General features: G+C 35.8%; 1 protein-coding gene across 1 annotated transcript in view; it reads right to left on the bottom strand.

Moving 5' to 3' along the window:
• The window catches only part of LOC122252967 (uncharacterized), a 23314-nt gene that overhangs the window by 8026 nt on the left and 2788 nt on the right, over window positions 1-12500 (bottom strand). Inside the window, exons 3-8 of the mRNA XM_086544971.1 lie at window positions 11889-12040; window positions 11505-11689; window positions 8740-8868; window positions 7237-7339; window positions 6929-7023; window positions 6053-6159 (exon numbers count right to left, since the gene is read on the bottom strand). Of these exons, the coding sequence (XP_086401097.1) occupies window positions 6053-6159; window positions 6929-7023; window positions 7237-7339; window positions 8740-8868; window positions 11505-11689; window positions 11889-12040 (771 nt within the window). The remainder of the gene's footprint in view (window positions 1-6052; window positions 6160-6928; window positions 7024-7236; window positions 7340-8739; window positions 8869-11504; window positions 11690-11888; window positions 12041-12500) is intronic.

Genomic DNA, 12500 nt, shown 5'->3' on the forward strand with positions numbered 1-12500 from the left:
TAATCATAAATATTACAAACGAAATGTAATATATCTAGACAAAGCTGTATACAAGGTATGTGTACAGGCATTTCAAGCTATTTTGTTCCTTGTCTTAACCCATTGGTCGTGGATGGCATCATTTGCTGTCAAGGAAAGCAATAGGCCTAGATGCGGATAGGCTAGGCCATATATGATAATACCGACACAAGGCTGTATAAACTTATTTAAAAATAGCGCGGCCAAAAGGTTAAGCATTTGTAACATCAATACCAGTGGTACTAAGTATTTGTTTCATAAAGGCTGGATGTTTTGTGTCCTCTACAAATGTGCATTTTTTGTCTCAATTAATAGGGTTAATATTTATGCCTGTTTCCATGCCTTAAGCCTAAAAGTGTGAGATCATTTTCAACATTCACAGGTGGTCATCTATATTCTCACTAGCATCATTGGTGCACAACTTGATACTCAAGTTTTAATGTATATCATATCCACATGCACTGCAATATGTTATGGTGTATGTTTTGCAGTTGACAGACCTTTTGCTTCAATTTGAGTTCTCTGCTTTGGTTCACTGCTGGATTCACTTGATTCACTGATTATGGGCTCACTTGTCACCCAAAGGAAATTTCATCAATAAAAATTACCAGGAAGCTTTGCAGCATCTCCTTAAAATACCCACAACCTTAGCATAATCTACTATTTGAAAGCAAGTGCAAATCAGTCTTAACAATAATCAAATAAAAATATGAGACAACTGTGACACAGACTATCAACAAATATCTTCTATGGAAATTTAAAATTAAGATATATTTGTTTTTCACATAGATATATACAAAAAGATTGTATTAATGCCTTTGCTTTATTCTCTACAACCATCTATTAGGTAGTTTATATGGCACAAAAAACTGTAAGTTTCAGTATTTAACTTGAGGAACAAGAGTATCAAATTGAAAAACAATAATGCATATTCCTGTGCATGTCAATGTTAATGATTACAAAAAACTGTATACATTCAAGTTACTTTTTCATCTAAAGTGTGATGCATGTTATCATAAATATTCTAGTTGCAATGTTAGAAAATGAACTGATTTGTTTCAGTGATATACAAAATATATATAATGTTTTTATGTAATATATAAGCTAAGGAAAGAATTAACCAGTGTTTTCCTTTTTTTTTTCTTTTTTTGGTATTATGCATTCATCTTTATCACTGTTGCCCACGTCACATAATGAATCTACAGAATGAGGATCACATAAGGATATAAGTTACATGTGCTAAAATGGCTATCTATCATTTTCTTTCAACTACTTATTACATACAATTCTTTATATAATTTCAATAATTATTCTTCGGGCATTCAAAAACTAGAAACACAAGTCAGTAACAAAAACATTATTCCACAAAGTGCTTTCTTCATTTTATATAGAACCACAAAATAAGTCTCCATACATTTAAAAGCCAAAGCTGCATTACAGATCATTGAACTATTCTACATAACTCTAAATAGCTTTAATTCTTATGAAAGGTATGCTTTTAAATCTTAACTATAATTTACACAACACAAGTAATGATTTGCAAGCTATTCAGGTTTATTATGACATTAAAAAAAGTCATAAAATATTCATAGAATAATTGCTGAACTACACATCCATGCTTTTTCCTGAGCTAATTCCTCTTTTAACCCATTCACGCCAGGGCTATTTCAGCTCTAAATAGTCGGAATGCCGGGCTATTTGAACACATAAGCCTAACACCTCAGGATTCTCGGGCGCACTAGCCGCAAGCGAGCGTTGTACGCCGCTTACCCAGTGCGCCAGCCTTAACCCATTCGCGCCGGTTGACGTGCTGACACGTAGTCGAAAAAAGCCCCGGACCCAGGTGACGTCCTAGCACGGGCTACATTTTCGGCCCGCGCGCCGGGAGGCCAGTAGCGACGTGCTGAAACGTCCGCATTAGAATGATAGATTATTCTTAGTACAATTCGATTTTCATACTTGATTTGTCTTTGCTACTTTAGTTTATCCTTCTAAATAGTAGAAAATGGGTTATGACGTGATATGAATGACGTCACAGGTATATACGTAATATTGATGACGTCATGGTGATTTCTGTTTCTGATTTGTTGAATAAGATGATCTGAGTCGAAAGACTATCGTAAAATCAATTGTAATTGGCCGAGGAATAAAAAGAAAGAGACAAATCAAAATTATATAACATCTTTTTGTTGCCCCACTAAAAGAAAATGACACTTGAAAAAAACATTGCTGCTACATGCATTCACTTGTATGCACATGTATGGTTGTTCATATTCTCTTTCTTTTCTTTTAGGAAGAAAAAAAAATTGAAAAAAAAACTATGTTTGTTACCTCACTAGAAGAATGCTTCCATTTCCCATTGGTATTACAACATAGGAGTTAAGAATATGGAAAAAGTTCAATAGAATAACATTAAAAAAACAGTGCTGTAACATCTTTTTCGACTGATATACCTCCTCTGAACATAGCACTACTTTCTACACATGTCTACACTTTAGACGCAATCACGCAAACCATAAGGATGGGGTGGGTGAAAAACGCTCTGCGAGCATCAGCGCGACCTCGCGCAGCGGGAAAACACCCCGGGACGAACGGTTGCGCGCTTGAAATCTTCCCGGCATGATCGGGAGTAAGCGAAATTCCGCCCCGGCGTGAATGGGTTAACTAAATATCTCATCTCCCAAAAACCACTGAAAGTGATAGCAAGTCAATCGGCACGAATGGGATAAATAGTAAAGATCAGTAAGCAGCTATCAGTGATTATCATCCAAAGTATTAAATCAATCAAATTTTGTACATACAAAAGGTTGGAAAGACCAGCATAATCCTAGATTACTGATGCATGAACTAGGATGTCCTAATAAAATTCAGTCAGAGCTATTTACTTATTCGTCAGTTTTTCTTCCTCTTAATGCCATAGTGAGACCTGAAGATTAAACTAGAGAGATTCATCATACATTTTCTATTTTCCCTCCCTTTAAGTTGGCCTCCAGACTAACAATTTCCATTTCAGCAAGATCTAAGCTCTATTGTGTATATATAACAGTTAATGAATAATGAATTGCAGTTTCTGTGAACACTACCCTTGAAAATCAACTTTTTAGACAAAAAGCTACAGATGGAAAGCAACTCCCTGTCTACTCAGCCTATTATGATCTACCATTTTGACTAAATCTTAACTTCTCAATATCTTTTATAAAGCATTTTCTCTTCTAGTATTCCATCTCACATCATTCAATAACTGCATAAGTAATGTATTTCAATATCAGATATCTCCCTATTGTAAACACAGAGAAATGGCAGGTTTAACCCATTCACAACTTGACATATTTTCGCTTACTCCAGCTTCCACCAGTAAGATAAAAAGTGCACAAACTTTGTTCTGGAGCGTTTTCCTGCTGCAAAGGGCCACACTGAACCTCTCAGAGTGTTTTTAATCTACCCTATCCTTGTGGTTTGCATAATTGCATCTACAACGTACAGGCGCATAAAAATATTGCCATGTTCAGAGGAGTTATTTTAGCTGAAAAACATGATACAGCAATGTTTTCCTGGTGTTATTCTATTGAACTCTGCCTATATTCTCCATTTTTATGTGACAATAGCAATGGAAAGTGGAAGCATTCTTTTAGTGGGATATCAAAAAAATGTTTTTTGATATCTTATTTTTTTTCCAAATGAAAAGAACAACATACATAATCATACATGTACATATGAGTATATACGTATACCTCATGACATGACGTGACATGATATCACAGGTAATCAACAAATGAGAAATATTATCATATTAGTAATTTTTTTTTTTAATTCTATTTCTTGGCCAATCACATTTGATTTCACAATAGATTTTTGACTCAGATCTTTTTATTCAACCAATCAGAAGCAGAAATTACTATGACGTCATCAATATCATGTAGTTTTCTGTGACATAATTTTTTTTTTATGCTAGATCACATTTTATGACATTCAAACACCTAAACTAAAATAATAGTCAAAGAAATTATGAAAAATAATTATATCTAAGATCAATCTAGCATTCTATTGCTGACGTTTCACCACGTCACAATTGGCCCACCCAGAACTCAGCAAGAAAATACACGATGTCTCAAGACGTCACCCGGGTCCGGGGATATTTTTCACAAATTGGTTTAAAAAATTAGATTTGATAAAAAGATACAAATGTGCAGGTATTAATTCTATAGTGGTCAGAGACATTGGATTATAAGATTCTATGCAACAAAATTTCATAAACTGGATCAACAAGTTGCATTCCATCAAGAATACAATAGCAAATGAAGGTCATCTTTTGAAGAATATCTAAATAATAATCTTGAGATGTATATGTTTAAGCCACTGTTTTATCTCTGGCCACAGACTTAAGTCATGGATTATCATTCTTCTGTCTGACCTAAGCCCAACATATAGGTGAATAGGAGAGCCAACAGACCAATGAAAATCTGTAGTACATGATCTTCTTAGAAATTTGTTTAATGTTATTATGCAGTTATAGTATTCATAAAACATATTCAAGTGTATATATCAAATACTTTTCTACTTGGATTCATGTTGCTGATTACACTTGATCTTAGGAATTGCAATTGTAGTGTGACCACAATAAAGAAGTTTAGGCAGTCCGAAATAGTGAAACTGCAGGTTAAAGTTATAATTTCAAGAACAAAATTCTTGAATCTGAATCCTTTCTGGGAGCACCACAAGGCTATTCTAGTTTAATCCATTGTGGATGGGTGTCATGACACACATGACATTGAAGTTTTTGGCTGATGGCAGGCGTTGTGACATACATAACAATAGTTGTCGTGCAATATTTGATGTTGGGGGAGAGTGGATCATTGTTTCTTTATTGTACTAAGAGTAATAACTCTATTTAGTGACGGATGATATCAATTACAATCATAATTACTATAGTTGCAATAATATTAAGCAAAACGGGTTCAATCTAAAATCCAAAACCTAGATGGGAGCACTTTCTTCCAGCACAAGCAGGAGAGAGAGCCTTGAATGGCACCCATCCACAGTCTCTAGCAAGCACTATCTTTACAGAGCGATGGCACAAAGCAAGACACCGACGTCTTGCTCTAAAGTTCATTGTGGATGGTTATTTTTTTCATATTCGTTTACAACAAAACAGCAATATTTCTAACACACTGAGTATAAAGAAAATAATGAGCTGATATAGACCCTATATTACAATTTTAGCAAACTCCAACATTGATAGAGCCTGTCATATGACATATACAAGTCTCATAATACAATAGAACACAAAAATGGCTCTAGTTTTACAATGAATGACTGAAAGAGAGTGGTTAAAGTCATGGTATGTTGCATGAAGTTCATTCAATCTGAAATAAAACCCATCTGGGTTGCCATGTAGGTGGCACTAGTGTCCATCCTGGTGACTAGGCAAGCAAATCTTTCCCTGTTTGCAAAGAGTTAAAAATAGTACTGTGATGAAGGAAAACGACTCTTGCAAAAATAGCACTGTGATGAGGAAATATGATTCTTGCAAAAATACTACTGTGATGAGGGAAAATGGTTCTCACAAAAATAGGTGGGCACGCCTCCAAATTTTTGTGGGAATTTACTAGTATATAAAAATTAAAGAAACCAAAGAAAGCCTATAGCAAACTTTATGGATGCTGACCCAATAAAGCAGCATGCAAATGCATCAAGATTAAAGCACTTACAATACTGAATCCTCCATACAGATCATATTAATCCAAATTATCATAACACCGAAAGTTGTATTCTGATCTTTAGGAAGTACTGTATTTTCTATACAAGTTACCCACTTCACATATTATATCATTAACACCAGGGTGTTTTGGCTCTGCCAGGACACAAAGCCAGAGTATTTTGAAATGCATTGACCTAATGCCTCTGGCTATTCCCCTGGTTATTTTATACTTACATATATATGAATTAACAAATCTACATACACACACTCAAATACACATGCATACAACCACACAAACACACAGTCATATGAATTGCAACTACAACAAACACCAACCTATTAAGACACAGTCTTGGAAGCAGAACAGGGAAGAACCTCTCTCTAGCAGCTGCCGGGAGTGATACCAGGAACTTCCGAGTTGCAACAGATGATGCCAATCGTACCTGAGGGGAGTATATAGGATTTGAATGACTACAACCTCTACTTTAAAGTGTGTTTACCAAATTGTTATATGAAGGGTACTGACAAAAGTCAAAGTCAAACACTATTATCAATTAACCAGAAAATTCATATTCAATAACATTTATTATCCTTTGTTATCCACATATTTGTTGTTAATTAACCCTATAATGGCAGGGTGGTTTTGGCTCCAGTTGGTTTAATCACCAGTATTTCAAACGCATGGGCCTAACACCTTAGGATACTCACCCACTCTATCCCTAGCTGACCACTGTGCACACAATCAACTGGCAGTGTTAAAATGTAAAGCAAAACTTCCACCATCCCCCTAATCAATTGCAAAGCATTCACAAATAATAATTTGTATAAGTTATAGTATAAATCACATGTCACTTTCAGTCATTTCAGTCCTCTAACAACTAGGCTATGAACAGCCAAAAGTAAAATTCAATTCAATCAAGAATATCCCCTCCAAAATTGTGTAATATAATAAAATCAGGTAAACATTACAATCTTTCACCATTTTGCAAAACAACTAAGAAAGCTCTCACATATATTGAAATAGTTAAAGCATCTTGAGAGTGAAAATAATAAATTTTTCAATATGCAGTACCCACCATCTAATAATCATTTCCCACCATTTTCTTCTTTTCTTTATTAGCAATAAAGATTCTAAGATCAATTAACATACAAGATAAATATTAAAGAACGTCTTGAGTAAAAAATAACAATATCAACATTAAAGTCACTTACCTGGCTCCAATTATCAGCTAATCCCTGGCCCAGGTGGCGGGATAGCTGATCTCCAAAGGTGAACATTGGATTGGTCTCCAGGAACTCTGCTGCCTCTGGAGTGTGTGACAGGCAGAAACTATAAGATTAACTTTATTATATTCAGCATATTCTTATGATCACATTTAAAACAGTTTGGAAAATATTTCATCTCAGAAAAAAAGTAATCTCATTCAGATGTGTTCTCTAAATAAATAACATGTTTTTCCAATGACAATTCACAGAAAAAAAGAATACTAAGGCGATATGTTTTTCACAATTTTACTCACCTCCTCCTCCACATGACACCAAGGCAGCGCACACATTAAATCCTGTCTCTCTCACGAAACGATTAGTGTGTGTCAATGCCGTGAATATCAAGTCCAGCAGATCCTTTGTGAGGAAAAATATAACAACAATAATAACAAAAATAACAATAACATTCATAAATTTGTGGTCCCTTGAAGGCTGATGCAAAAATTTTGGTGATGCAGACATCATGAGAGACATATGTTTAACCTTTTGGCTGTATTGATTAAGCAGATAATTATTCCCAGGAGATGCAAGTTTTCCTTCAAAATACAAAATGGCCAAATTGCCAATCTATATACTGCTGGCCTATTGTAAAAGAAAATCATAAATTTTTTATAAATGACTATAATTTTCAACAAAGACCAAAAGAAAGTCTGTGTTTTGGCACTTTTTTATTGTAAATACTCCTTGAATAAATGATAATATATATGATAATCTACTTAAACATAGCCAGTATAGTACAAGAAACATACATTTTCTCATGTATAAAGTTAGTAAAATTCAACATATAGTTGTGCATATAATAAACAACATCATAATGATTATAATGATACTAGATGTATAAGAGCTGTAAAACAGGGTGTCTACTCTCACATCTCCCTGTTTCAAGATGGCAGCAAAGAGTAGCTTTTCATCACAACTACACCACACTGATGTCACAGGCACACATCCTCAGCGTCCTTGTAACTACTTTAAATGGCAGAGGTCCTGTGACCTCTGGAGATCTGTACCAAGATTTCGTTTTAACCTTGACTGAAGACAAGGTCCCCTCTCTCAAGTGTGCCCTTCACAGGCCAGGCCTAGTGACCTCTGCACGATTATTGGCTTTACCCCTTGATGGTGGTAGGGCCAGCTAAATTATAATTCCCTCACACATATTCACTGTTTCTATCAAGACATCAATTGAATCCTTTTATCTAGCCAAGATGTATCGTACTTCCTCATCAGCAAAACTATGTGATCGCTAGGTTCCTGTTCCATCCAGTTATTCATAAGTTGCTCTCAACAAACCAAGCAGAGTAATCCATTGCAAGGTGCATGGCACCTATGTGAGAGGTGAAGTTGTATGGAGATAGCAATGCAAATAACAGGAATAGCATTACAAGTAAGTTAAGCATCCCAAAGAGACCACAAAGTTTTGTAAAAAAAAAAATGTAAAAGTATGATATATTTTCAGTGTTATTTACAGCACTACAATCATTATGCATGCATCTTTATCCTGAAAACCAGTAATGTGAACATTGTAGCTTTTGACCACATTCAATCCAGTACATCCAAAACAGCAGAGTCGCAATAGGCCCAATCACTCTGAGCATATCCATTGCAGCTACAATGGTAATGATAATGGTAATGATAATGGTAATGATAATGGTAATGTTAATGGTAATGATAATGGTAATGATAATGGTAAAGATAATGGTCATGATAATGGTAAAGCTGTATGTACAAAAGCCTTGAAAGCCAAATAATTGAAAAATTACCTGATCAATATACGGAAGGAACTTTGGAGCACAGCCATTAATCATTTGTTCAAGACATTTCATATTAGTCTCCAAGTTACGCCAACCAGCTGTGTCATGGAAGATCTGAGCTGCATCACCACTGTTTCTCTATTTGTTTTGGGAGAAAAATGGAAAAACATTATTTCTTTTCTAACTCATTGCAGATGGGGTATAGATTCGCTTGCCCATTCTCCAGGATGGGATTTATTTCAGAGCAAGGCAGCTTCACACAACATACTTTGACTTTTCCCACTCTATTTCAGTCACTCATTGTAAAACTAAAACCATTTTTGTTTTATTTTTTGTGTGTTATATTGTATTGAGAGACTTATATGTGTCATATGACAGGCTCTATTAATGCTGCAGTTGACTAAAATTTTAGTATAGGATGCATATAAGCTCATTATTTTTTTTATACTCAGTGTGATAGAAGTATTGCTGTTTTATGGGAGGACAAAAAGCAACTTTATTTTTTTGTATCTATGTACTGTCATGAACAAATACCGAACATATATCACTCTACAGTGAAAATAACGTGAAGAGATGAGGGAAGAGGAAGGAAACCTGTGCTTATGACTGTGAGTGCCACAGTAAAAAGCATCCCTACTGGCACAGGGGCCCATTTTAGACAATGGGCATGGTTTGAGTCACCTTCCACTTCTCGTTCTGTTTTCACATCCTTCATCGGTGGTACTTTAGAGCAAAAACTTGGTAACTTGCTGCGTGCTATCACTCTATAAAGATAGTGCTTGCTAGAGACCATGGATAGGTGCCATTCAAGGCTCTCTCTCCTGCTGGTGCTAAAAGAAAGTTTTGCCATCTAGGTTTTGGATGTTAGGTTTGCTTAATATTACGGTAATTATAGTAAATATGACTGTAATAGTAATCGTCACTCACTCCTTACTCATAGCACAGTCATCCAAAATCCCCAAACGTCATGTACGTCATGACACCTGTCATCAGGCCAAAGGTCCTGCGTCATGTATGTCATGACACCTGTACGCAATGGGTTAATGACCACATATGAAAGATATCATCAGAAAAGGTACTGCAGGAGTTCAATTGGCCCTTAATATTTGTTAGCATTATGTTCCTAAATGCTTTGTGAATATTAAAAATCATGAATCACTAGTACAAATAGGCTAACCTATGGCTAGCCAATGGTAGTCACATCATACCCATTCTATAGGGTTAAATCATAAAAATGATCTGTTTCTATTCACAAAAATGCATGATTACAATAAATAAGTACAATTCTAACTGCTGTACAGTAAATAAGTATGTACATATACATACAATTAACCCATTAGCAGCGGATGGCATGATTTGCTGCAAAGGCAGAGTCGGTCATAGACGCGGATGGCATCGTGCCAGACATGTAAAATAGCCATCCTACAGCACAGACCTTTTTTTAATACCACGACCAATGGGTTAAGTCAGTGTTAGCCTATAATAAGCTATGATCATCATATCATTTTGAACATCAAAAGTAACAATGGAGGGTTCAAATCACAAAAGATCCATCTTACCTTTCACAAAAAAATACACAAATATATCATAACTACATTTTACAGTGATAATACTGATCCACCCTGTTCCTATATATTATTTGTATTCTATATTTATATTTATCATCAACTACTATTCATTATTTATCAGTTTTCTTAACCCACTGCAGACAGGTGCCAAACGGTTTTTGGCCTGACATCAGGTGGCAATACACAGTTGCATATCTGATGTAACGGGTGAGTGGATCACTCCGTTTCTCTATTAAACTATGAGTATTAACTGTATCTAATGAGATATGATGCCAAATGCAATTACAATAACTATAATTGCAATATTATTCACCATAACAGGTTTAGTTTAAAATCCTAAATATAGATAGCATCACTCTCTTCTAGCATCAGCAGGAAAGAAAGCCTTGAAGGGCACTCACAGTCTCTACCAAGCACTATCTTCAGAATGCAATGACGCATAGCAACAAGTCAACCTCCAGCTCAAAAGTACCAGTGATGCAGGATGTGCAGGCAGAATGAATGAGAAAAGGATGATGATCTAGATCATGCGTATTTTCTACAATGACCCTGTGCCAGTTTGGCAGGTCTGTGCTGTGGCAATCACAGGCGTAAACACAAGATTCTCTCCTCTTTCCCATCTCTGGATTTAAATTTTCATTAAGGATGGTTATTTCTTACATATATGTTTACTAAAGTAAAGGCATACAAAAAAAAAAAAATGGACTTATGTCCTCCCACAAAACTGTAGTACTTCTATTACAATGAATATAAAGGACATAGTGAGCTGATATGGGCTCTACACTGCACTTTTAGTCTACTACAACCTTGATGAACACTGTCAGATGGCAAATTTAAGTCTCAAAAGATAGTAAAACACACAAAAAAACAACAACATAAATATGTCTCTAGTATTATAGTGAGTGAATGAAAGTGCAAAAAGTCACCGGTGGCACTAGTGCCCATCCTGGAAACCAGTCAAGCAAATCTATCCCCATCTGCAATGGGTTAAGATATTTTTGTTTTAGATATTTTTTGCTGTATCATTCACATTTTTATCTATGATTATTTTCATGCATTCGTATATATAATTATGTCAAGCTTGCAATCTGATTAAGCTTGTAGTTCCAATCTTACTATATTCCATTTGTTTCTTTATCAATGGTTAAGAAAAAAACAGACAGTGACAAGTTTACCTGAAATCACAAATCAGTGAAGAATACTCACCCTCTCTCTCGTTCCTGCTGTTAGCTTCTCCATCAGTTGCCTTGTGCTCTCATGCTCACTTCTTGAAGCGTCATCATCAGTCACTTGCCGTTCTAGATTACTGCGCACTAGCTCTAGGACCTGTGTCCGGCATGAAGCATACGTAAGCCCTCCATCTCGTTGGCACAGAGCACCTAGCACCTCACCTGGTCAGACGACAGCAGTTCACAAATTGAAAGTAAATGCCTGAGCTACAGTCAAAAGACATAACATCTCTTTCACCTAACTTGGAAAAAGCATTTCACAAATGCAAGTAAATCTATTGAGGTATATGGAGCCCAAATCTCCAGCTTATCTTTAAAGGTAATAAAAGCATATGTTTTTGCATCTTTAGCATTGTCTCACCTGCTGCTTGTCTCACACGAACTTCCTGGTGGGTGAGGAGCCTGAGGGAGGTAGCCCTCACTTCGCAGTGAAATTGGCCTTCAGGTTCAACATCTGTGTTCAACACCACCACACGCAGGCCCAACAGAGATCCATGAACTGTTTCCCATGGACTGAACACATAAAAAAAATATATATTACTCAAAAACATTTAACAAACAACTAAGCACAGGCAATAGTGAAGGGGAAATCTCAGTAAATTAGAATTACATACATCAACCCATTCACGCTGGTTGATCTCCAATCAAGTCAACATAATATTTCACTCCCCCCAGATGACACACTAGAACATTCCAAACTCTCCCTCAAAACATATGTTTTACATTGTTACATATACACAAAATCATCAGAGTTCCATTTGTATAGACACATTTTTATTCACTTGTGAAAATAATGTAAACAAAGAAACCTCTAATCATCAACCTGTTGAAGTGGGTAGCATCTCACCAGGAGAGATCCCACACTTAGTCACTGTGCACGCTTGTTATCTAGCCAGCGTGAGCAGCATTACACAAATATAAGCCCCAGCATGAATGGGTTAAGAAAAGATACTGATCTCTGACTATCTCATCT

This window comes from Penaeus japonicus, unplaced genomic scaffold (genome assembly GCF_977035675.1).
Source record: "Penaeus japonicus unplaced genomic scaffold, GWHDUDI00000001_assembly GWHDUDI00000002, whole genome shotgun sequence".
NCBI lineage: Eukaryota > Metazoa > Arthropoda > Malacostraca > Decapoda > Penaeidae > Penaeus > Penaeus japonicus.